The sequence below is a fragment of the Melospiza georgiana genome, chromosome 1 (assembly GCF_028018845.1).
Source record: "Melospiza georgiana isolate bMelGeo1 chromosome 1, bMelGeo1.pri, whole genome shotgun sequence".
In the NCBI taxonomy this organism is placed as follows: Eukaryota; Metazoa; Chordata; class Aves; order Passeriformes; family Passerellidae; genus Melospiza; species Melospiza georgiana.
In genome coordinates this window covers 7,770,782-7,797,013 of record NC_080430.1, presented here as the reverse complement: position 1 = coordinate 7,797,013, position 26,232 = coordinate 7,770,782, and the positions used below count along the sequence as shown (strand labels likewise).

At 41.8% G+C, this 26,232-nt stretch overlaps 1 protein-coding gene across 1 annotated transcript in view; it reads right to left on the bottom strand.

The window, feature by feature from the left end:
- DPP6 (dipeptidyl peptidase like 6) overlaps positions 1 to 25,842 on the bottom strand; it is a 510,047-nt gene extending 484,205 nt beyond the window's left edge. Inside the window, exon 1 of the mRNA XM_058041744.1 lies at positions 25,686 to 25,842. Within this exon, the coding sequence (XP_057897727.1) occupies positions 25,686 to 25,736 (51 nt within the window). The 5' untranslated portion in view covers positions 25,737 to 25,842. The remainder of the gene's footprint in view (positions 1 to 25,685) is intronic.
- Between the last annotated feature and the right edge of the window lie 390 nt (positions 25,843 to 26,232).

Genomic DNA, 26,232 nt, shown 5'->3' with positions numbered 1-26,232 from the left:
TGGCTACACACTTTGAAACACAGTGCCAAAAATGGGCACTGGTTGCAGATCTCTGAAAAATCATACCAAATTCTGTCATGGTAAAATAAAATAAATCAAAAGTATTTTTCTCTGAACAGGACACAAATAATGTTCAAAGCTGAGAAATGCACATGAATTTACATTTATTGAGAGCCTTCTGATTACAGGCAAAAAACAGGAATTGTTTGTTACATAACCCACTGGAAGAGGCCCAAACCCTTTGCCTGTTGTTCCTTGAGTAAACAGGCAATAACTGTGGGAGAAATGACAGAGTGCTGTGCTTCCCTTCTGCTCTTTCCCTCAGTTCTCACTTGCTCTGGGGAACCTGGCCTGGCTGTCTCAAGGGCCCTGGCCTCCCACTCACAGTAGCAGCTCCAGAACCTTAGGTGAGGATGCTGCTGAGCCTTAATAACCTCAGAGGGCAGCACTCTTCTGTTTTTCAAGTCCCCAGGGTTTCATTAGAGGATCTGCTAAATCAGGCTTGTATAGTCTGTCATTAACTGCAGAATTTAATTACGCTGATTTGCATTTAGGAAAGACTGAAGCTTGCTGAGTTGTTGCTGCTATCACGCTGTGTTTATCTTTTACTCTGTTTTCTAAGGGGGTGTTTTTACAGTGCATAAAGGTCAGGGGGACAAACATTCTCAGTGCAAAGCCACTCCTGAAGATGCAGTCACACTGGGGATTTGGGTAAATGCTTACTGCTAGGGGAACAGACTCAGGAGCAGCACTGGGTGTACCTATCCCACACATCAGAAGAGCCATCAGCAGCTTGGTATAATCAAAAGAAATTATGAGAAGAGCAAGATGATCCATTGAGGCTCTGAAATGCGCCCATGGGACATACATTTGCAAACTGCTTATTTAAAACATATGAGTTCCCCATACCCATAATGTCATTGAGAAAATGCCTGCTGACTTCAACAAGAGCTCTGCTAAGCTTGACACTTTTGGTAATCACATCTGTGTCGCTGAACTGCTGATCAAGCTTTTTGCTCTCTTCTAACTACATCACCCTGGATGAAGAATTGATAAAAAAACATCCCAGATTGTTCTCTCACTGTTGGAGTTTCAGTGATCTTGCCTGCAGTATTGACATGGTTTATGTTCTGAGTATTGACAGAAAGAAGTGATTTCCTTCAGAGTTCTTGCAGAGTGGAGAATAAGAACTATGCTGCTGTGGCTGAAAGTCTCTTTTCCCATCTTCCAGGGTCTCTACTGCACCAAGTTCCTACTTCAGCTCTCTCTACATCACCACAGGTCTAAGAAGCCCCGTGGAAAGCTCTTTATATTCTCATTCTAAACAGAGCCAAACGCAATCACTCTGTGCCAAAAGAAAAAGACTGCAGCTGGTAAGGAAATTAAATTTACTCCAGATCATCCAGTAATGCATTATAACATAAATGATGGAGAGATAACAATCAAGACATGCATAATAGTGTATCAGAGAGCACTTTAAAAGTTTAAGGCTTTATTTGAAAGAGCAAAAACCCATCTAGTTACCATGTCTTTTTTTCTTTTTGACTGGTGGATGGATTAATAAGAAAAGCAATGTATTAACAGTGCCAATATGACATTTACTCTGTGCTATTCATTTATCTCACAAGTCTTTTGAATCCCAGTAAATGCTACACCTTTGTTAATTTTTTTAAGAGAAGGCTGTAATTCCAAAACCCAAGACATTCAAGACAGATCACAATGTTTTCTCCAATGCAACCTGCCCCTTATGGGGCCTCATTGCCCAAAAATGCAGAGATCCTTCAGCAAGAATCTTTGTCTTCTCAAATACTGGAAAAATGAAAACTTCCTAGAGAAATCATTCTTGCAATTATTGCTTTCACACCAGCAGAATTTAAAAGATTGCATATTAGAACATACAAAATAATCATGCCTCATTTTTTAACATTTTAATAATTTTTTCTTTATAATTTCTCAACTGAACCTGCATTAAAAAGCTCAAACAAAAATCCAGAAAATCTACATTTTTTCATTATCTTTGCACCCATGCTAAACCCATGCTCAAAAACATTTCAATGTTTCCAATTAACAAGATAGGAGGTTTACTGCAGAGAGTGACAGAAATTTTAAGATATGACGAATTTGTGGAAATTTTTTCACTCTCTCTGAAATTGCTTTCAAGTACCTGGAATGCATTGCTAAGGATTGTAGGGACATGATGCTGTTTAGACTATTAGATTTCAATTTACATCACAGAAAAATGCATTTGTGAAGTATTTATATACACAAAGAAGCATAACATTAACTGCACAGTGGAGATGTTATCACTTACAGCCACTCAGTGCCTCAACTACAAATTAGAGGATAATTAATTTAAAATAGTCCTGTACTAAAACACAGACTAGAGTAGTTAAAAGAAAAAGCTTTAATAGTTCCCATGGTAGAATTTTCTTTATAGAAAGAGCATGAATGTTACATCCATTTGCTCAACAATGAAAGTTTGGAAGAGGTTGTAGAGTAAGGTTTATCTAACATAATAAATAGCCTTAAGCAAGATCTAGAGGCACAGTCTGGCATTAATCCCAAATTTGTCTCAGTCTCACTTTGAGGTCCTGTTTCACCAGATCTCTATTGACTGGATTCCAGACATGTCACCCTAGTTTTTTAAGATTTTCTAAGCCTTCTGATGTTTGCATTCTTGTGGCGAACTTTCTCACACACTTTCTATAAATAACACATTGTTTTGCATTCCTTTTTAGAGAAGGAGAAAATTGATAGACTGTTAATCTGTCCAGTGTCATTGGAGAGGTGGCTCTGTCATCCTCCAATCCACTGTCACTCTTGGAAAACTATAAATGTTAGAGTCAGAAAATAAACTTCCCTTTTTTCTTCACCTTGAGAACAGCAGTGTGCACTTGTGTTCTTTCGTGTCCTATAGTGACATCAACACACAAAAATGAAGCCTGTAGCTCATTTTTTACAGGGCTACAAGCAATACAAAATTATTGAATGTGTCTTTGTGGCAAATACAAGAAGTTGTGGAAGACCCACAATCCCTGAAGCTGGGAAAGGGCAGGATTGGACCAGTGCAGCTCCCAGCACTCGCTGCATCACTGGTGTGTAAGACCTGGCCAGAAAACACTCACCCACATGAGCATCCCTGCACATGACACAGTCCCCAGGGACTTCCAAGTACAAAACACAGGTGCAAGTTGCTCATGCACTTAAACATTTACAGGTTCAAAGCCTTGACTTCAACCTAGGCCTCTGATGAGAGAAATTATGGCTGCTCAAGGCCAAACTGTTTCAATTGCACGTTTGACTTTCCAGCAAGCATACTTTTTTTACAGAATAGATTTTTTTTTTAATATATGCATATCATGCCTTTTCCTTTCTAGATTTTTTTTATACATCTATGTAGAAACACACACTGTAGTTGGCAATTAAAGTCAAGAGATAACCTTTTACATGGAGAGAATTTCATTCTTCTCAAGCACTTAAGAAGATACAGGTTTTTGTCTTTTCCTCCCACCCCGCTTACTGAGATAATTACATAAATTTATTGAAGGTTTTTAACTTCAGGTTGTTGAATTTTTTCAGCATATTCAAATATGTCTGTAGCCTCAGTCCACACACTTGGGCAAAATAAATGCATATAACAGTAGTGAATAATACATATGCATTAAACAAAATTCTTCCTTCTTGAGGTATATTTCATGTTTCCTAAGGCAAAACTGGCAGAACCCTCATATCTCAGGTAATTGTGGTCTTTGCATCTGCTTTCCATTATTCTGCAGGAATTCTGGGACAACAAACCAGATTTTTTTTTTCTGTGCTACTTCAATGACACTCAAGAGAAATGGTCATTCATACTAGACATTTTCAAATGTCCAGGTAAGTTCTTACAGTTATTAAGTTATTTTTCATGTTCCAAAACATTATTTTAAATGTACAAAAATGTTATTTTACATTTTTAAACTAATGAGAGGATTAGTAATGGAAAGTTTCTTTACAGAGGCAAAGTGTTGGGAGAACCCTAAAAATCATTTTAATCCAATCCCCCTGCCACAGACAGGGACACATTCCACTACACCAAGTTGCTCAGAGCTCCATCCAACCTGCCCTTGAGCACTCTTAGGGATGGGGCATCCACAGATTCTCTGGAAAACCAGTTCCAGGGTCTCACCACCTTCACAGTAAAGAATTTCTTTCCAATATCCAGTCTAAACCTGTGTTTTTCCAGTTTAAATCCATTACTTCTTTTCTCATCACCACATGCCTTTGTCAAAAGTCTCTCTCCAGATGTCACATAGCCCTGGCACTGGAAGGATCTCTAAGGCCTGCCCAGACCCTTCTCTTCTCCAATACAAACAATTCCAACTCTCCCAGCTTGTCTTCTCAGGAGTGGTGCTCCAGCCCTCTGAGCATCTGTGGCTTCCTCTGAACTCACTCCAGCAGCTGCACATCTCTCTTGTGCTGAGGATATGATCAAACCACAGTACTCCAGGTGAGGCCTTACAAAATACAGATTGCTGGAAAGCACACCACTGTTTCCCAGGAAACTAAAAAAAAGGCTTTAAAATTACTTTAATAAAAGACAAGCAACTTCAATTAAAAAAAAAAAAAAAAAAAAAAAAAAAAAGAGTTTACAGCCTACTTCTTCTGCCTTTAATAAAAGTGCTATCTGTAAGCTACTTCCTTCAAACAAATCCTTATAGAGCTAGGACTCAAATTTGCAGAATGATTGTATCATCCAGAATGATATTAATTCTAAAGAAAAATTGGGAGTTCTGAATTATTAAGGAAGAATGTCATTGAAGTTTTCATTGAACATCCATATCCTGAAGCCATATAAATGTCACAAAAAGCCACAGCACTTTGGCTCTCATTCAGGGCAATTCTTTACCAGTCAATCAAAGTACTTCTGTATTTAAAGCTAAGCATGTGCACAGTATTTCCTGCTAAATCAGGCCTCAGATTCCCACTTCACTTTATGAATCTGTGACTATCATGCTTCTAAGCAGAACTCAGGGTCTTAAATTCCACAGAAAATATTTATAGACCTCAACAGAACCTGCTTTGTCTATATGGAGGGAAAGCTACAACATATTAAGCAAGGAATTCACAGTCCATTTGCTGTTCCATGTAAATTCCCCTGGCAAGCAGTTGGTACCCTTATTCATTTTAAGTTTAAACACTTTCAAAGTATATTATCAAACAGCAAATAAAGGTTTTCTTGATAAAGGCTAAAGAGCTTTACCCTAAGATTCTTGGAATGTTACATGTAAATTTACTTTGTAGATGGACAAGTTACGCCACATTAAGAATCTCTAAAGATGGCCCCTATGGAATTAAATGTTTTTAATTTAATTTAGCTTAATCCACTTCATGAGTAAAATAAACAAAATGAAATGAAGGGCACTTTAATTCTAAATGAGAGTTCTGTGTGGCTTAAATAGCCAACTGAAAAATTTTTAGTTAATTCATAGAATCATAGAATGGCTTGGGGTGGAAGGGACCTTAAAGATAATCTCATTCTAACCTTCCTGCTATGTACAGGGACACTTTGCACTAGACCAGATTGCTCAGAGATCATCCAACCTTCCCTTGAACAGTTCCAGGGATGGAGAATCCACAACTTCTCAGAGGAACTTTGCTGAAGATCCCCACATAGATGGTCTCTGACAGTGGCCAAACAGAAATAAGAGGCAGCTGATCTTGTACATATGTTCCTTCTTCTTTACAACATAAGGAACAAGGCAGAGAATAGTAGCATTATGTTTTCATCCTGGCTCCTGCAAGCCTAATTGTGGCCACATTTTAAGAAGACGCCATTCTCATGGTACTTTTGAAGCAAGTCTCTGTACAGTTCTCTGCACACAGGATTCCACTACAAACAAATGAATCAATGCCAAATGAATCACCATGTGCTGACTCTCAAGAAGAGGTCTGTGGGATAAAAACCAGGGAGTGGGAAGGCACTGGCCCAGCGATGGGCTGAGGACAGGCTCAGCCTTCCTGGCTGCCAGTGGCGGGCAGCGCTCAGGATCGAGGCCAGCACCCCAGCACCGGAGACAGTGCATGGCACTGTGACAGCACCTGGCACCATGGACAGTGCCCAGCACCACGGACTGTGCCCAGCACTGCAGACAGTGCTCAGCACCACGAACACTTCCCAGCACCATGGACAGCGCTCAGCATGGGGGCAGCACCCCAGGAGCAAGGACAGCGCCCCGGCACAGTGGACAGCGTCCATCACCACAGACAGCGCCCAGCGCCGTGAGCAGTGCTCAGCACCACGGACAGTGCCCAGCACCGAGGACAGCGCCCCAGCACCATGGACAGCACTCAGGACGCAGGACAGCGCCCAGCACCACAAACAGTGGCCAGCACTGTGGACAGCACTCAGCACCCCAGACAGTGCCCAGCACTGCAAAGGATGCCCAAGCACCGCAGGCAGTGCCCCAGCACCACAGACAACACTCAGCACCACAGACAGCGCCCCAGTGCTGTGAACAGCCCCCAGCAACACAGACAGCGCCCAACACCGCGGACAGTGCGTGGCACAGTGGACAGCACTGGGCACCATGGACAGAGCCCCAGCACCGTGGACAGTGCCCAGAACCACAGACAGCACTGTGGATTATACCCCAGCACAGCGGGCTGTGCCCAGGACTACAGACAGTGCTCAGCTCCACGGATAGTGCCCGGAGCTATGGATTATGCCCCAGTACCACAGACAGCAGCTGGCACTCCAAACGATGCCCCAGCACCATGGACAGCGCCCAGCACTGCTGACAGAGCCCAGACCACGGACAGTGCCCTGGCGCCACAGACAGAGCTCCAGCACCGCGGACAGCGCTCAGCACCAAGGACAGCGCCCCGGCACCGTGGACAGTATCTCGGCACCACAGACAGCGCCTCAGCCCTATGGACAGCGTTCAGCACAGCGAACAGTGCCCAGCACCACGGACAGCGCCCAATCCCACACCATCCGCTTCCTCCCACAGGATTTTAAGCCTTGCCAAAAGCCCGTGCAAAGAAATGCCTTTGAAATCAGATTCAGCTGGGAAGGTAGCACAGAACAGGTTGTTCTGAAAACACAGTGTTCAGGCTGGGGTTTTCCAGGCCACTTGGAGGATTATTCTATTTCCAGAGAACCGGACATTCAAATCTCATCAAGGCTTTTGGAAAACGTTCGACTAAGCAGCAACTGTTATCCTTTAAAAAGGATGCTCATCCTTCAAAGCTCATCACTCAAAGCTCACTTAAGTAATGAGTTGATTCTGTGATTCCAAATGTCCAAGACCTGAAAGGAACCACGATTACACTACAGCCTTGGGTTTCTTCTTTGTTTCTGTAAGTAAAGGCTGAAGAGGAATTATTGTAATATTCATCAACCTGGATGTAGAAGCACCTTCTTGGTACATGCTGCTGTCAGTTAAATATACTCAGGATTTGGTGGCTTTATTCTTAATTTCTAAAGGTATTGTTTGTGCATGTGGGATGAATACAAATACTATGTCTCCACAAAAACAGGCAGGGAAGCTGCTTTTGTACAGGAGCAGAGTGCTGACATCTTGCTGTAAGTGCTGAGCTGGACTTAAAATGGACAAGAAGAGCAGTGAAAGAGTGCAAAGAATCAGTATTTTTTATAGAGTCTGTCATCCAAGGATCTCTAAATGCTTTTTAAGTTACTCCTCAGCAAGCTGAACAATACTCCCATGTGACAGACAAATGTTAAGTTGCCCACTTTACAAATGGCTGAACAAAGATACAATGAGGCCCATTAGAGAAAATTTGCAGAAATAGAGATTTTTTTTTTCCCACCAATGTCACTGCAAAGCCCTGCCACAAATATGTTACAAAGGAGCCATATACCTTATGCTTCAAAGCAGGATCAAGCTGCATCAACAGCCAGCTGCACACTGAACAAAGAGAGCACATCTACCCTCAGTGATGGTCCAGAATACCCTCATCTGTAAAAGAGGTAGAATAGATACCCCCTCCATACTTGTATGACAGGCAAGCAGTCAGCTTTGACATATATGAAAAGGAAAAAAGACATGGTATTGTCATCTCAGAGGCAGATAAAAAATTGAGATCCTGAAAGACACACTAAGATGAAAAAATAATAGAAACCCCCATATTGTCTTCTACTACTTTTACTGTCTCACAAAATCAAGACACAGCATTAATTTTGTCCAAGTTTGCAAGTCTATAACAGTAACGCCTGTAGCAGCTGTTTTGGCACAAGTCTTAATACTTCACCTTTAGGCAGGTTTCAAAAATCAATATACTGTGAGTTTCCACTAGAGACAGTAATTAAAAAAAAAAAAAAAAAAAAAAAAAAAAAAAAAAAAAAAAAACCAACAAACCGATACCCAAACCTTCAAATGAAGTGATTCTTTTATATAATCTGCCCAATGACTGTCTGAAGTATAATTGCTCTAACTTTTAGCTATGAATAATAGCCACCTGTAAAACAATCTGATTAGAGAGCACAGATTTCATCTGTTATAATAAAAAATCTTGTTCAATGCCTTTCACTTCATCGGTAATTTGGTCGGAAAATTCAGAGTTATTTATGAAAGTGATAATCGGGGTCATTTATAGATCACACCAGCATACTCACAGCCCCATGAGTCTCTGCTGTGCAGTGCTGGGGCAGAAACAAAAAAAAATCTAAAAGAAACAAAAACCTTCTCTGCAACACAACCATCCTTTAGTCTATTTGGGTCAGTCCACTAATAGCCAGGAGCTCTTGTCATTACAACAGAGAAGACTGCAGAATGTGGCTAGAAATACAAGGTCCTTATGCACTGCAGCTTTGCAATGAAGCATCAGTTCTGATTTTTAAAAAAGCCCCATCACCTCAGTCTCAATAGCAGTTGGCATCCAAATTTCATGATAGAGTGTACATAAATATGCAGCTACACTGCCAACAGCTAAATCCAGTGCTTTGCTTTGGATTCAATATTTATCAATTGCATTTTGTAAAAATACGTACTGAAGTGCTCCTGGTAACATTGCTGAGTGAAAAAAAATAAAAATCAAGAAATAGGAACACCACAGTCATCCAAATTCTCTCCTGTTGAAGTTCAAAAGACTGTCTGCCTCTCCCAGCAAAATAAACCTATGACCTACATATACCATAGTACTGTAATGGTACAGAGATAAACCATGAGGAGGGCATGATTTTCATCCCACAGTACATTTGTGATCACAGAAAAGGCCTGAAGAAAGGAGAGTGTGGAAGCTAGATCTTCCATGCTGGGGAGAAAAACAAGGTTAGAACTACAGCTAAAATCTTTGTTACTGATGCTTTCGTAGAGTTATGTTAGAAAATTATTTAGAAGCACACAGTCCATGTAAGGAGCAACAACACTGCAAGAACTGAAACAGCATTTAAACCACTAATCCTTTGCATATTAGCTCCAAATAATTGATTGAGTGCTATGATTCAGTATTTTTCTTCTTTTTTCTTTTACTTCCTTCTGAGGGAGCTCACATAAACTTTGAAGGGTGTCCTTTATAAAAAGACAGCAAATCTCCTGGCCAGTTTTCATGCTCAAGTAATTTTTGGGTCAGTAAGCACCATTCCTGTAGATTGCTGATGGCTGCCCTGGGACCCTGGGATCTCTCACCACACACACACCACACCCCACCACCCAGGCAAATCTGCTATGGAATAAGGATTACCCTAAGAGATAGTATTTCTCTAGGAGCTGTTTGTCTAAAGCCAAGACACACATCTCAGCAGATTTAACAAGGCAAACAAGGACAGAACAAACTGTATTTAGAAAGAGTGAACAGAGTGGGGACTGTGATCAAGGTCAAGTTTAAACGTAGTCAGGGCATGACAGCAACTTTGGTAGATCTATCCAAGCAGGTCTGGGATGATATTAGATTAGTCATGGGAAGATGGTGCTGCAGCTGCCTGACCCAGATTCACTGCCAGTGATTACTTGAAAACAGGATAAAGAGTGCCTTTATGTACTGTGGTCTCACCTTGAGCATCATTTTCCTCTCTGTGCTCATCTTAAAAGACACAACTCTACATGATATGCATGGAGAATCAAGATCTAAATGGGTGGTTCCAGCGCAAGAATGATTACCCCAGATGAGAATTGGATCCATCCAGGCATGTTGGAGAATTTTGTCCATTTGGAGATCTTAGAATGCTCTGCTTGAAACCAACCCATGGTGCACACCAAGGACTTCAGGGATGCCAGCAGTACTCACTCAGCAGTGCACCCTTGGTAATGAGTGACTTTGAAAGCAAGTTTTTAAAGGAATATTCATGGCTGCAAAGGAGCTATCACATTCTTATTGTAAAAGCTGTAATGACTCTCTGGCGTCTCAACACAAAGAAAGCTATGTACACCCATTATAGATCTCAAACAGCAGGTGTCTTTCTGATGAAGACAGAGAAACCAGGCACCTCTCAAAAACTTTCCATCCTGTAAGGAGTTCTAGTCTAAATTCCTCTCACTTTATCCCTACCAACAACCTGAAAGGAGTCAAATCAGGCTACAAACACCATGTTGAATATTAAAGTGGTTGTGAATGCAGATTGTGGTCTTGCATAAGCAAAGGATGAATTAGGAACAGACTAATAGCCGATGTTTAAAAATGCTTTTTTCAGTCAGCTCAATTTACAGTATATTTTTAATGGTATTGGCAGGCTGTAGATGGATGGGAAAATTATGTGCTAAAAAGCAAAACCGAGGTGAGAAGAGGAAATTAAATCTCCATTTAGCAGAAAAATTATTTCAATATTTGTTTTCCTTCCAAAGCAAGATGAAAACAAGGACTGTTGAAACTTCCCAATAAACAAAATCAGTTCCCATCAATCAAACCTTCATTTTATTAAAACTGAAATAATTCCACAAATTATTTATATAACATAAAAGCAAACAACCATCAAGGATTACATTTCAAAGGAGTTTTTTTCAGATATCAGATTTCAACAGAGTACTCTAATTCATCTTTTTCTAAGCACTGCATTATCAAAACCATAATGTTCCTAAATGAGGTTAATGGCAAAAATACAGAAAGAAATATTTTATTTCGAAATTTTATACTAGACTCCACTATCTGCCAGAATTCTCTTAACGGAAATATTATCAATTTTTTTATTACTAATACATAGGATATTGTCTAATTCAGTAAAAAAAGTTAGCTTCTGTGCACCGTCTGTGACAAATTCTGCTTTGGTTCATACTAAAACCCTGACAGCCCCAAGCATGGGCATGAATAGAAGACATTATCCTCAGTTTTCTTTGTAATTTGGTATAAACCTGTTCTACAAGTGTACCCTGACCAGTATTGTATGGATTTGCAGATTTCTATCATCCCTTATTGAACACATATATATTGAACACATCTATATTCAATAGATCAATTACATTGAATCCTTTAATATAATTCTAATTATAGATAACCACTTATATTTAGCACAATAAGACACAGTTTATGGACTAAACAAATACAGATGGATATTATGGGAGTTTAAATTCCACAGTCAAAACCTAGAAAGAAAGGGAATGGAAGGAATTATCAACCTTACTCAACAAATAGGAAAGGGAGGTAAAGCCCAAGGAGAAGCTCCAGGCAGGATGTAGTTCCCACAGAAGGAGGTGGTAGAGCTGCCCTGCAGGGACACAGCTCTCTTGTGCATGGCAACAGCATGGCATTTGTCCAAGGTCACACAGGAAACCACTATCATATTCCCTTCAAATTCAAATTTGTTGTGTGCCAAAGTGGATTCATTGCAGGATACTGCTTCTCCTCAGAAACCATGAGAAGTCCCAGAGCCTGCATGAAGGAGATAAGCTGAGGATACCACAGTGGCCCCCGCTCAGCACAGAGAACAGCACCTGTTGGCATTTAAACATGGGGTTTCCTTTAATTTTCATTTTTTATGACTAGTTCAAATGCAATGCCCACTGGTTAAATATCTCACCCCCTCAACCCCATGCAAAGGCCCTACAGTTCAACAAATCACAGTTGTCTTGCACATCCTGGAGCCTCCAGTAGTCAGGAAACTTTTAAAGCCATTTGACTCTGTGCAGCTTTGGCAGACAAACAAAGTGGGAACAATGAAATGTTACCACATTCTGCAGTCACAATGGACATCAAGGTCAACATACACAGTGAGAAGAAAACTACTTAGACTATGGGGCTCAAGTGACACATTCACATAAAGGATTTACTGTTCAGAGGAACATGCTGAATTTTGATCAGACACTTTACATTTCATTACCACAGGTTAGTCCTTACTCTCGTTTACAGCCAAATCTCTAGGTTTACTTTTCCCCCCGTGGCAGGACACATTTGCATTAACAGCTCCTTAAGTTGCTCCACATCAAAGCAACGTGGCACAGGCTTTTCAGTCAGATTGCATGACATACACTTCCACTCCAGCACAGCACACACAGAACTCCATCAATATTCCTTTGCTTCTCACCCCAGTCTGTCTTTGCTGTAGTTAATTGTTAATGCCTTTCTTCTCTTCATGAACTTGTTTCTCTATGGAATCACCAATACCATTTTTGCCTCTCCTCACACCTTCAGCATACATTCCTACAGCTTGAAAACAATGTGGAACAAACAATACCATTCTTTAGGACTTTCCCTGATAACAATTCTCTCTGCCTCACACTCCCCTGTCCTCTCATGGATGTGAGCACTCCATTTCACTGATGCTGCAGATTCTCAAATGGACTTTCTTGCTGATGGTGCTCCGTCTCACCTTGTATCATAAAGTGTCTCCCTACATCTCCTCTTCACCCTTGCTGGTTTTACTCTCATGATTTACAGCATTTACAACCAGCCTTCCCAAAATTAATGCCCTATTTACCCACAGAAATTATATGGCTTGGTTGGTCTCCCTTTAGAAGGACTCTGTCTAAAAATGGAAAAGTAGTAAAGCTGAAATGGGAGTCAATTAATAAAGAATTAAAGGATAGCAGTATAATTAATGTTACTACATACAGATTTCTGCAAAATAGGTCCTGTCAAAAAAAGCCAATTTCATTTCTTGATGAAATTACAGATTTGATTGATAAAGGTAATGATGTAGGCATGACAGACTCAGGCATTTGGAAACGCACTTGGCTTCATTATTTGAACACATTCCATCACTGGATTTTCACAGCCCCCAACTGCCTGCTCTCATGTTTTCCAGTCACATCTTTCAGTGGCACGAGTACCATCACATGGCTGGGGAGATCAGGAGATATGACCTTTCCCCATTCCCATATATTGTATATGACCTCCCACAAAGCACAGGTCCTTCTTGTTAGCATTCAGCAAATGACTGACATCTATTTCTGAGCATGTGTGAAATTCGTGTAACAAGCTCCAGTGCAATACCATATGGAAGAAAATGGTATTTATTAGCGAAATTTGAATATGCTGGTTTTATCCACTCACTCATTCTCTGTCTCTCTCAGAGTTCATCCATCACACTGTCAAGTGCACTGAGATGTGTGTTCAGGTAGTCTGGCTGAGATGATTTGCACATGTCATGGCAGACAAGGGTTATCAACTATTAAGTTCTCATCACAACACTCTGTTTTTTTCTTGACTGGTAATGACAAGTAAGTTTTTTGGCATATCTTTTGTAATTTTTATGAGTCAGCAGCTGAGAACAGCTGATCCTTTGCTTCCAAATCTTGCATATTTAGGTATTCCTAAGTCTTAGTGAGGTTGCAGGTCAGTAACTGATTTTGTTTATATGGAGTTTGTCTGAAATATAAACATTTGTTTGGCAGGTGTAGCATTTGTTGGCATAGCAGGGAAAGAATTGTCATCACAAACACAATGTTCTAGTACCTTGTGGCCTTTTAGTGTCCTTAGAAAGTGAGGTCTTGTGCTGGAGAGATGTCTGTACTGTGAATTTTTTGGGCTTGACAGTACAGCACATTGCTCAGCTTTATTGCTGGGAACAATGCTCTCTATTATCAGCATATGTCATTCTTCTCACACTCATTTCACTGTTTTTTTCCAGTGTTTACAGAGACATATTTGCATCTGTATTTCATTCAATGTTAGTATTTCTGCTACAAGTCTCCACATGTTTAGTTACACGAGAGGAAAACCAGCTTACTATGAGAATCTCCAAAAGGAGAAAGCACAAGATACAGAATCCAGCAGAGTGGATGTGCTGTTCTGACACATTTACAAGGCACAAGAGAAATAAATGAATTCACTTTTCAAATAGCAAATGTGTTTACTGGGCTTAGCTTGTGTGATCCTATGAACTCTCCTAGCCTCAAGCAGATTTTCTCCAGCATACACCAATAAAAAAGATGTTGTGCTACAGTTACTTTAGACAGCTTGGAACTAGACTTTGTATCCTCCAACCCTATGTGCTGCAAGTTCTTGATGTGCTTCAACTGCAACCTTCCTTGGCATAGGGGGTCTGCCCTGTTGCAGACATCTTTTCATAAAAATCCTTTCTTTAGGATTTTTCCCTTCTGGGAAGCTGAGGCACCAGAAAAAGAATGCAAACAATGGTTATCTGTTGCTGTGGAATGCAACAGGTGCACCTGTGATTGGCCCATGTTAGATGTGTTTAATTAATGGCCAATCAAGGACCGAGCTCTCTCTGGGACAGAGTCGGAGAGACCTCCTTTGTTATTCATTCTTTTCTTCCCTATTCTTAGCTTAGCTAGCCTTCTGAGAACTCTCCCTTCTATTTCCTTTTAGTATAGTCATAATGTTATATATATATATATCATAAAATAATAAATCAAGCCTTCTGATCATGAAGTCAACATTCTCGTCTCTCTTCACCTGAAAACCCTTGTGACCACCGTCACACTGCCCACAAGGGGAGACGGCACGTGTCCTGACTATAAATTTAATTCGCTCTTTATTCCACTCCAGGAACCAGGATTTCAGCATCTGTGTTTCCCACGTGGCAATTCCACCTCCAAGCAATGCTGCTAGCTCCCTGCAAAAGGCACAGATCACAAAGACAGCCCATTCCAGAGCTTTCCCCACAGACATGGTGCACACTTAGGACACATCTCATCTCCTTCCTACTCTGATCTAGCCTTCTCTCAGGTTGTCTTGTAGCCTCAACCCTTGCAAGAAACAAACACACAGTCACACATCACAGAAAAAAATAACCTTTCAGGACTGAATCCTGTTCTTCAAGCTGAAGAAACCCCATGGAATTTATTTCAATTCCAGTAACAACAAAGCCATTTGGGAACAAGGGAGGTTCCTGCCAAGTTATGTGCAATGTGGATGCATCAGTCACTTCCAGAGAGTGCCTGAGTGGTCACAAGGTGGTTCAAGGCAATTCCTCATTCAGCTGGGGCTCTGTTCCTCCCACAGTACCCAAAAATGAGTGAGCAGGCAATGAACGTCAGCAGCCATCAATAACTATCAGTTTAGGATGCATTCAAAGATTGAAAGCTTCCCCTTACACGAATGCAAAATGCCCAAAGCCTCCCAGTCTTTCCATTGTTCTGCCTTTCTGCAGTCACGTCTATTCATAATGTGTTCTCTTCACCACAGCAGGAAGCAGAGAGCTCAGGAGAGCACTACAGCCATTTGTCACCATTCTGCAGATTAGTCCACTCTGTCTCAATGTTTTTGGTGATGGCACTGTTAAATATACAATGTTTCACTAGCATATAACTCTTAAAAAACTTAAGGGATTAGGCTAAACCAACCAATGTACCTGAATGTGAAAATTAAATATTAGGGAACTCTCTAGAAACCAGAAATTCAAACACAATAGAACAGTATAAATGGTGAGAGCAGGGGAAACTTTAGAGGAAACCAAGGCAGCCTCTCCCTGAAAATACTGAAAAGCTAAGTTTTGTGCCACTAAATTGAGGTAAAATGATCATACTCCTCCACATCTATTTAATATCTCCCTGAAAGCGGGTGCTCTTTCTCCTCATTTCAATCCATCAGAAGACCAGAATAGATAATGTGATGTTCACTGCTACATTTTTACACTTTGGCAAGTTGCTTCTAGGCATTCTGTGGGGTCAGAATGCCCCCACATTTGGTAAACAATAACTCCCTTATTCCTACAATAACCCCTTATTTTTCCATAGATGGATTTCTCTGCCTCTATCTCATCTTACTTGCTTTATTGAATAGATGAATAGATCACCTTTGACTTCACATAATTTTGCCTTTTCTTGAGAGACTCTTGAGCATCAAGCTCTCTTTTTTTCTCCTGTACTGAATTAGAATTCTTTTGATTCCATTTTTTTTTATTGTAGACACAAGCACGATGGATTCTAATATCACAAAGAAACCTGTAAGGACTTTATATTTTATGAAAAATATCTACAATTTATACATACAGCCAGCTTCAAATCTTAAACACTCCATATCACATCCAGGTGAGGCTTAAGGACAAACACATGCATAATTCATGAAAGCAGAACCATTATTGGTAGCTCTGTAGAATAAATAGTCCTTGGTAGACACTGTGCATTTGAAGGATGCACCATATTCATGCTAGCAATATAGAGCCAAATTTGTATTTATGGTGCACTTGCAATCCATTCAATTCTGTTTCCATTTGAGCACACTGGTGAAATAGAGTGCAATATTCTGTTTCAGTTACCAGCACAAGATGCACAACTCAAAGCAGAGCTCCCAATAGCCAGAGAGCACAGAAGAGCTGATGACTGCACAGAGTCCACCAGGGATCTTGTTATGGCAATCTAATTAACCTGGAAAATGCTCAGCTAGCACCACGCTCTGGGCTTGCACACAGATGGAAAATGGGCTGTGCAACTATTGTGTGTGCAAGGCAGGCTTCTCATAACTCCCAAGTCAGCAGAAACATTTAAGCATATGCTTACCATTAATGTTAAACAGGTGCTTAAGTACGTTCTGAACAGGGAACATAAAAAGGAGCACGCCTCTGGAGGATGCAAGTTTTGCTTTAATTGCTGTTGCATGTGATTTATTTGCTACCCTTATATATTACCAATGGTCTCCTTTCCCTACCAAGACTGCAATTCTGTTAAAATTTGAGTAGAAAAATAGTGAGAAAAACTCTCTTTATAAATAAAAAATGCAAAAAAACCCAAAAAACAAATCAAGGCATATCTATAAAACCCAAGATACTAGAAAAAAGAGGAGAAAACTTTAATTTTAAACTTTCTAGAACCTTTAAAGATTTTGATTCCTAATGGCCAAATCCAACCAAAATGAATCATCTTTAATGATGTTTTCAATGCATTACAAATGTAGACGTACATGGTTAATGCAAATGAAATAAAATGCACAGAGAATAACTCAAAATCAACAGAGAATATAACATGAACTTCTCTTCCCTGAGAAAAAACTTTAAATAGTGAGATCAGGAAAGGCTCAGTCATACTGATATGAACTACAATTAATTTCTGATACACACAGCATTTTATACATCCTTCATGTAGACCACAGATCCAGTTTTTAACAGAGTCAATAAATTCAGAGCTCATGAATAGTCATACTCCTGCATTATAATCAGTTGCTTTACAGACTAGATCTTCCTAAGTGGTACTTTCAGCCCCCTCACAGCCAGATGAGAAGGCATTATTATGAGCATATTTTTTTATATCCTTATAATTAGACACTAGAAAAAGGCAATACAAGCTTATTTCTAGGTTACTTTGGTTATATCATAGGCTGGAGAAAACTACTCAGTATTTACAGAAAATATGCCAAGCTGTATTTTCAATTTTTCTCCACGTTTTTAATAACGTCAGTCCCAAATGATAAACAAATAAAAATCTTTAATTTTCAGCATGTTTTCTAGTTTAGCATCATCACTAAAACAAACATAAGCAGAAATGCAGGAACGCAGCATGCTCTGGGGAGCAGCTGATGGAGCAGCTCATGGGGCCCTCCATGGGGGATAACTTATAAAATGAGATGGAGTAAAATATACAGAGTGCCTGTCTTGACCATGTCACTCTTCTTTTCTTCTGCTTGCTTTCTTACCATGCAGTTCACCCATTTTATCTTTTTCTCATCAACTGCAGTATATTTCACTGCTGTTACCTTTTAAAAATTACTGAAAATCCCTGGTGGCAGAGGACATGTCTGGGTTATGTGTTGAGACTCAGATCTGAAAGCACCCGAGCCTCAGACAGAAGTCTTACTCATTTCAGCAGGAGTAGTAAACCCATTAAGTTTGGCAAAAGTTTTGCTTGAGTAAGTGCTGAATAATGACTACAGAATGAGGCTATGCAGTATGTGACTGGAATTCATGCCAAGTCTGTCTACACATGCCTGAGTTGACAAAATCTCCTGGCCAGTATTCCCTGGGATTTGAGAGGGATTTTCCCCAGCATTGACCCGTCTGTTTGGCATCCAGTGCTTGACCTGGGCTTGCAATGTTCACCACTGCAGCTCATCCCACTGTCTTGAATTGTTTCTTTTCCCACACTTGCTTTGACTGGACATTTGTGTGCATCTCAGTATAACCCCTTAAATCATCATTCCATAGTAATTAAGGATGAGAGGGTGGGAATATTTCATAGAAACAGAGGGACACTATGAAAAAGGTCTTCTCACAAACAAAATCCTGAACAAGCTGCTAGAGATGCAGAGACTGCAGCTCTTCTATCATGCCTTGCAAGTGGGCAACTTGAGAACCAACTATTCACAACTGAGAGCTGGACTCAAATCCAGATACACTGATAATAATTATCCCTCTGATCAAGATATGACAGGCAATTCCACTGCTTCTGCTCCCACTCTTCACCTCTGTAGTGATGAAGAGGATATTGCTGGGCATACTGAAGCCATAGGGAAAATGTTGTGCTCAGAAATCACCAGCAAGGCACACACTTCTTCCCAGAGCACAGCATAAGCATTACAACACAGGTGCTCCAGGAATTCCCAAGACTTCACCAATATCTCCATAGAGGCACAAAGCCAGTTTTTGCAAAAGCAGAACTTAGACATAATCCTGATAATCTGCTCCAAGGGCAAGAGGACACTACAAAAGCAAACTTTGCATGCTACAATGCAAGGTCTGTCTGTACAGCCTCCTTAAGAGGTTAGAAAATCTATGCAATCTACAGGTGAATGCATGCTGCAGCTGGGTCCCAGTTCTCTGTGTATTGTAAGCATTCAGGCTCTAATAGTTCAGATTTATTTTTAAAATTGCATTCTCAACTGCAGCCTTTTCAAAAGGACTGAGTACTATGGGAACTTGCTAAATGCAATGCTCCATTGGGAAGGAATGCCAAGCTTACTAAGTGACAGCATTATGCATTAGTGGATTACATGAGATTTAGAGTACATAAAACAATTTAATAAATGGGCTTTGCTTGTTAATCTCACGTGAGTCACTGTGTAGTACAATACTGTACAGACAGCACACATGCAAACACAGACCTAGAAGAATAAATCCTCATATTGTATTTGTGATGGCATTAAACCACTTGGATTATATAATTCTAAAGCCAAAAGTGCATTATAATGTTCTAGGACAGCTCAGTTTACACAAACTACGGACCAAGAGATTTCTGCTAGAGGATGGCATCTTTCTGAGATGGAGCTCCTCTCCTGCTGCAGCTGGGCTGTGCTGCTGGGAGACTGGATCTGCTTCTGCACAAGCTTGCAGAAGAGCAAAGCTCCAAATGTGGAGCTCATCTATCTTCACGTGCTACTGCAGATGTAGTTGACAAACCCTGGGCAGATGTGCAGAGTGGTTTTTGTCTGATGTAACAGAGGAGACTGGAAAAGGGTTCTTAGCTTCACTGAGGATGCTCTGGAATATCTATGACTATGTTTAAGCAACAGACAGACTCATCACTTAGATATGTGCAGGGTAGATGTTTATGGTTCAGCTTGTACCCCATAACTCCTTGAGTCAATGGAGAGAAGTTGGCGTTTCAGAGTGCAGGTACTCTGGCCCATTTCACAATCTACATGAAGATGGGATGAATCATGGCCCAGACTCCACTGACTAATTTGTAGAGAGAGCCCAGGCTGACTAACTTAGATATAAATGTCTATACTGAAGAAGCCAGTGTTTAGTCAGAGGAATCCTATGCCCATCTTGTTCTAATGAAGAATTACCACACTCCCATGGAGACTGTTCCAGCAGTTCATCACCTTCACAGTAAAAAACAGGCACTTTCTCTTCTAGTTTGGAATGCTCTAACTCCAACTTCCAGCTTTGAATCTTGTTTTGTCTTTGTCAGCTGCATTAAACACCCTGTTGGCACTAAGGGTTGTGTACAAACGAGAGTTGTTCTTGGGGCATGATGCTCTGCTGCCTTCCCCTTTACATAATCAGTGATGCCAATACTGAGAGTGCAAAGCTCCGCCAAGCAATGAGACCTCTGAGATATGCAAGAGTGACACTTGAAACGTGCTGTGTAGTATCTGCTGGCAGTTGAGAGACTCATTCCACAGCGCAGAAAGAGAAGCTCTCCTCATCAAATAAAGCCTCAGGCCATCAACATCTACAAAACTTACATTTTAGGTATTTATCTTAACAAGCAAATCCAGACTTCATTAATGAATAAATGTAACCTCTCAAACACGAATGCTGCCTTCTTAGCTGCACAGACAGCTCTGTGGCTCTGTTGCTGCTCAGGGCTCTACAGCCACCTACTCAGCTGTCATTCACTAAAATCATAACAGTCCCTTCAACTTCTTCCCCTTTACTATTTGGGAAAACAGTGAAAAGATTCAGAAAGAGAGGGAGGAGACAGACTATCCTGTGAAAAGTCAGACAACTCAGAGGAGGAAGGGAGAAATTAACACAAAGTGCACCTTTTTCCTTGCATAAGAGGAACCAGAGAAGCTGCTGAGGAACACTGAAGAAAAAGATGCAGGGGTGAGGAGCACCATCAGATTCAAGATTTTGAACCCTTCTGACAGTGAAAATTAGAGTTAGACCACATGCCCTCCTTCAATCTCACAGTGCTAAATAAAGAGCCAGCAACGTGTAGTGCTTCCCACAGCTCCCAAAGTTATTCTGAGACAGCCTGGCACCTTGTATTTCTCATAGGTCCTGCAACTTTAGTGGATCTCTTAGAATTCCAGGCTTTGAACTTCTCTATCCCCTAAATAAGGATGTATCTGAAAGGACACTACATTACATGGATACTATTAGGATCCTACAAATCTTGTGGAGCTGTCTGCCATCCCACCTTAAATGTAAAAAGACTCCTGATTTCCACCGCCTAGCAGCCTGATATTGGAACAGTTTCAGCATATCTTACAGCTTCCCCACAATGCAGCAATTCCAGCACCTCCTATGGATTGTACACCTGCTGCACATAACAAAGGGGAACCCTTATTTCCCTTTGTGCCTGACCCAGAAATTATACGAGAATGTCACAGTCCTCCAAACATAACTTGCCTTCCAGCCGCAGTCCCAAAGAATTTTATTTTTTTTTTCGCTGCAATTCTTGCTGTAGTATCAGCAATTGAATTCCTGCCTGGCTTTAAACTTCAGCTGAACTCATGATAGCTCACCTGGGAACTGCTACCACAGCTCCCTTGCCTTCAGCTCAGGAGCTCCCTGTGTTTCAGCTGAGGTAGCAGACAACTGAGGAATAGGACACAAAATCTGGATTGCATCTGGCTCCTAAGTCAAGCTGAATATAAGACATAGGGAAGGCTAAAGTAGCAGGGAGCTGCATTGGATCACAAACCACCACTTCGGTGAGAGAGTTTCAAAAAAAATTAATCTTTACTCAGCTTCTTTAGCCCTTGTTAGGAAAACTGCATTTTTGGCTGAGAAGAATTTCACTCTGTTTCAGCACCATGTGGCTGAACACTGAAAGAAACACACCTGTAGGTAAATTATGGCAAATAAGGGAAATCACAGTGGAACACCAAGATCTTATTTATTTTAGTCAGAATTTATTGCTCCTGAGAGGCACCAGAGTCGTGTTTCTCAAGGAAGAGCAGGAGCACTCCTGGGATGACAGAGTAGCTCAGTCTTCATGTCAATTGTACCCTTGTGGTCTCTGAGGCCTCAGAGGTGCTAGCAAACTTCTGAGGAGATAACAGTTGCCACTGGGCTTATTTTATTTGGGTTTTATATATGTACATCAAAACTGCAGCTATCAGAGTTGGAATTTAAATGGTCAAACTGAAAATCTAAATCTCCAGACTCCCCTTCATCTCCTCTCACTGAACCCAAACTGTTCCTTTTTGCCCTATTCATAGATTTTTTCATCAGAGTAAAGCAGAAACATGACACATCCACCATGGCTCCTCTTGGCAGCTTCCAAACAATTGAGCAACTGCAGGTTAGACTGAAATTCAGAACACGAGTTGCACAGCAATATCCTTCTAGCACACATAGATAGAGCAGGGTGCTCACTGCTCCCACTGACCACTAAGTGTGCCAAAGTAACAGCCTGCTCACACACAGCACATTAATTTTCCTTCAAGACCCCTCTGTACCCCTCCAAGCCCATTTTTCTCTCACCTAATTGTCTACAACCAAAGGTGGTAGCTCCTTTTTACCATTGTTGCAATTGTACCTCTAACAAATTGGGATTTTCATGGGTGTGTGCAAGAGTAGAATCTGGCACTACAGACAAGGCCCTCTTCCAAACAGATCTTTTGGATACATTTCTTTGCAAATCAATCAACTAAAACCAAACAAAAATCCTGTGTACATGATAGATCAGACCCTGGGGAAGCACAGGGAAGTGTAGAATAAAACATGCAGTTGGCATTATTGTCCTTTACCTGACAACTGGACATGTAAGGAAGAAATCTGGAATATTTTAATCAAATAATTTATATAGCTATACCTAGAGTGAGGATAAAATGCAAGTGCATTAAATTTACTTCCAAAAGTGATAAACATTTATCTCCAGACCATATTGTTGCACATTAACTTCAAATACACTGTGGAAAACTCAAGAGTATGTCAGTTCTTACCAGGAGAAACCACTGTGTATCAATCACTCCCTACAGCTTTTATGTAGAATTAAGAGAAATCCCATTGTAAGAGCCTGAGCTATTTCTGTAAGTTGCATTCCCCTGGCTCAAATGATGAATGGGAAATACAGCAGTAAAATAAAAATAGGCACCTTTCCAGGTAAATGCTGTTGTTTAAAGAAAAAAACCCCAAAAACCAAACAAAGCCCTGGTAAAATACTGCCACAGGGATAAAAACATATATCTCAGTGTCACAAGAATGGCTTCGTTTTTTGCTGGTCTAATTAGGTAATAAAGAAATCACAGGTGTAGTGACTCCATGAGCTATTACCACACTTAAAAGGGGTCCACTGCATGGCCAGGGACCAGTGTGTCAGTATTATCACCTGCTGTCACATCATTTTAGGAATGAAATAGCTCAATTTAACAAAGATTTTTAAAGAGAAGAGAAATCAATATGTAGTTAGAAGCTTGTCAGGATTCTAAGCAACAGCAAAAGTGCCAGAAAACAAACAAACAAAAAAAAGTAATGGTGGGCTTTGAATTTTCAATGACTGTTTGAATTCTGCTGAGGCACTTACTGCAGGGCACACTGTAATGCACCTCCTGGGATTCCCCACACCCTAACCCTGTATCCTAAATCACTGCCAATATGTGAGGGAGGACATCCACAGCATAGGATTTGACATGTGTACTTCAGGATTCTCATTTTAATTGTAAAAAAAGTGATAGAAAAGCAAAACCACTATTTTTTAAACAACTTAAGGAAAAGGAGAAAGTACTAGGCTTAACTTGTTGGAATTTCCATCCAAGGCATACCTCAGTTTTCAGAATGAGGTCTGCTAAATACTATCTTGCAGAAATATAACATCTATTCAAGTATCTTAGAGTTCAAATATTCACCTAAACTTGGTTCTTGCTTAAATAAACTACAGATCCAGCTGTAACCACAGACTAACACAGAAACCAGGCGTGTGTTTGGTTGTGGTGGCCCATAAAAACAGACATGATCTAAATAAACCACCCGTCTCCCCCACCAAAATCAAATACAACAGTTTGCCTGTCTTTAAATGTGATGTCCAATGTCTCAAAAATGAGGTCTCTGAAGAAAAACCTTGCATTCAAGTCCAGGGAGGCTGCCCCAAGTGACAGAAGTAACCGTGACTTAGCACCCTGAGGGGGCAGATCCTGCTCCTGTCTGAGTCAGAGGCAAAAACTACTGTGTGTGGCTGAAGGCTGGAGTTGTGGGCAGCCCCTAGTGCAGATCCATCTCCCAGCCTTTGCTCATCCTGCAGAGCTGTGGATGTGTGGATCCATTTTGCCACGCTCTGGAGCACCAGGTAGAAATCCCAGCAGAAGCTCCAGCCCTGTGCTGAGTGGCAGTGGGGGAATCCCTGCCTGCTCCTCATTCCCTGACTTCAGAGACCAGCAAGGAAAACGTGCAAGAGGTTTTTATTAATTCTGTGATTTTACACATTCTGTGTATGTGAATTAGGCTCACCCTGTACTTGAATCAAACAATGTCATCTCAGCTGGTTGATTATTTTTCCTTACTGATAGAGAACATTCTAACCAAAGGCTATAATGACCACTAGGATGAGTAGCTTAAGCAGATAATAATCTAAATTTTTCCATGTTGAAAAAGTTCCAGCACTAGATATTCCCCAGGCTTTTAAAAAGCACAATAAAAGAAGCACACTGCAATCACACAGGCTGTGCAATTCTCTTGGAAAAAAAAATGTTTGTAGAAGTTCCTGTTCAGTTCCCTTACTTGAATTCACAGGTCACATAGCATTGCACCTTCCTCTTAAACACTACTGCTGGAAAAAGCAATATTATTGGAGTTGGAAAAGGAGGCACTTCCTTAAAAAGCCAGCAAAGCATTTTACTACAGAACTTGCTTAAAGGATGGTGAATACTTTGCCTGCTTCTTGAACACATCAGCAGAAGGCACGAGAGAAACAGATACCACCTTCTTATTAAATACCAGCATTTCCCCTCACAGGGGAGGCAAAACACACCCAGGAGCGCTCTGCCTGAGCAGAGAGGGGACAGGAGACCAACAGGTACCCTTTATGAGCTTCAGGTGATATGAAAGGAGTCGGTTCGAAGGCGAAGGACCCCGAAGCCTGTGCCAGGCTGCGGCGCGCCCCCGCCCCACCGCAGCGAGCTCCTCCCGGCTGCGGAGCCGCCGCATGCGGGGCCCCGGCACCCCCGGCCCCCGCGGGTCAGGCCAGCCGGCAAAGCGCACCGATACATTTCCATCAGCACAAGATGGCAACCAGCGCTTCTTCCGCCACAGCAGCTGCATGCTTTGATTTTTTTTTTTCCTTAAGGGAGGAGGGGGGTTATTGGAAAGGCATCCATCCTGAGTAGGGGATTTTTTGCCTTTTTTTTTTTTTTTTTTTTTTTTTTTTTTTTTTTAAATGGCATGAAGACAAATGTTTCTAGTAGTAATGCCGGGGGGGAAGGCGAGGCAGCCCGCACAGCCCCCAGCTCACGCACACACACCGTGGTCATCAACTTGGCGAAGTTGGCCGTGCCGGGGCGCGGAGCCCCAGCGAGCCCCGCTCCCCCGGCAAAGGGGGACACCCCAGTAGCCCCAAATCCCCCGCGACCCCTTCGGCGGGGGGACAGACGCCACGCTGTGGGGCAGGGACAGCAAGCACAGCCCCTCTCCTGTGTCCCCGGGCAGCCCAGCCCCACAGCGGGGGCTCGGCACCGACCGCGGCTCCGGCAGCGCCGAGCGGGGAGCCCCGACGCGCACTCAGTCACCGGCGGCGCCAGCAGCAGCCACTTACCAGCATGTTCCCTTGCATTTTAGCCGTTTGAAACATTGCCTTTTCCTTCATTGTTGCCGTGTGTGTGCGTGCGTGTGCTGTTCCCCGAGAGTTACTTAATCCAGCGGCTGGATCACTTTGGTGAAGAACTGGCGTGCACTTGCGATGGCTCTTTTTGGTGTGGACTGGAGGGGACTACGAGCAGCGCAGGGGGGAGGGTGCCTGCTTGCTATCTTTTCCTTCCCCACCCTTTTCAATATATATTTTTCCTTTTGACCGAAAGGCCAGGGAAAAAAAAAAAAAAAGGCAATAAAAATAAAACACCCCTGTCAGAAGAGAGGCGAGGCGGGAAGCAGCGGGGACACCCAGCTCTGTCACCACCCGGATCCAGGCTTTGCCCTGCGGGAGCCGGCGGGGCGGGGTGGGCAGGAGGGAGCCGCACACACGCCCCCCGCCCCGGCCATGCCCGGCCGCCGCCCCGGGCCCGGGCGGTCCCGCCGAGCCGAGCCCACCCCGCAGAGCAGTTGCAGAAAAAGGGAGGGTTTGGAGGCAATAAATAAAAAAAAGA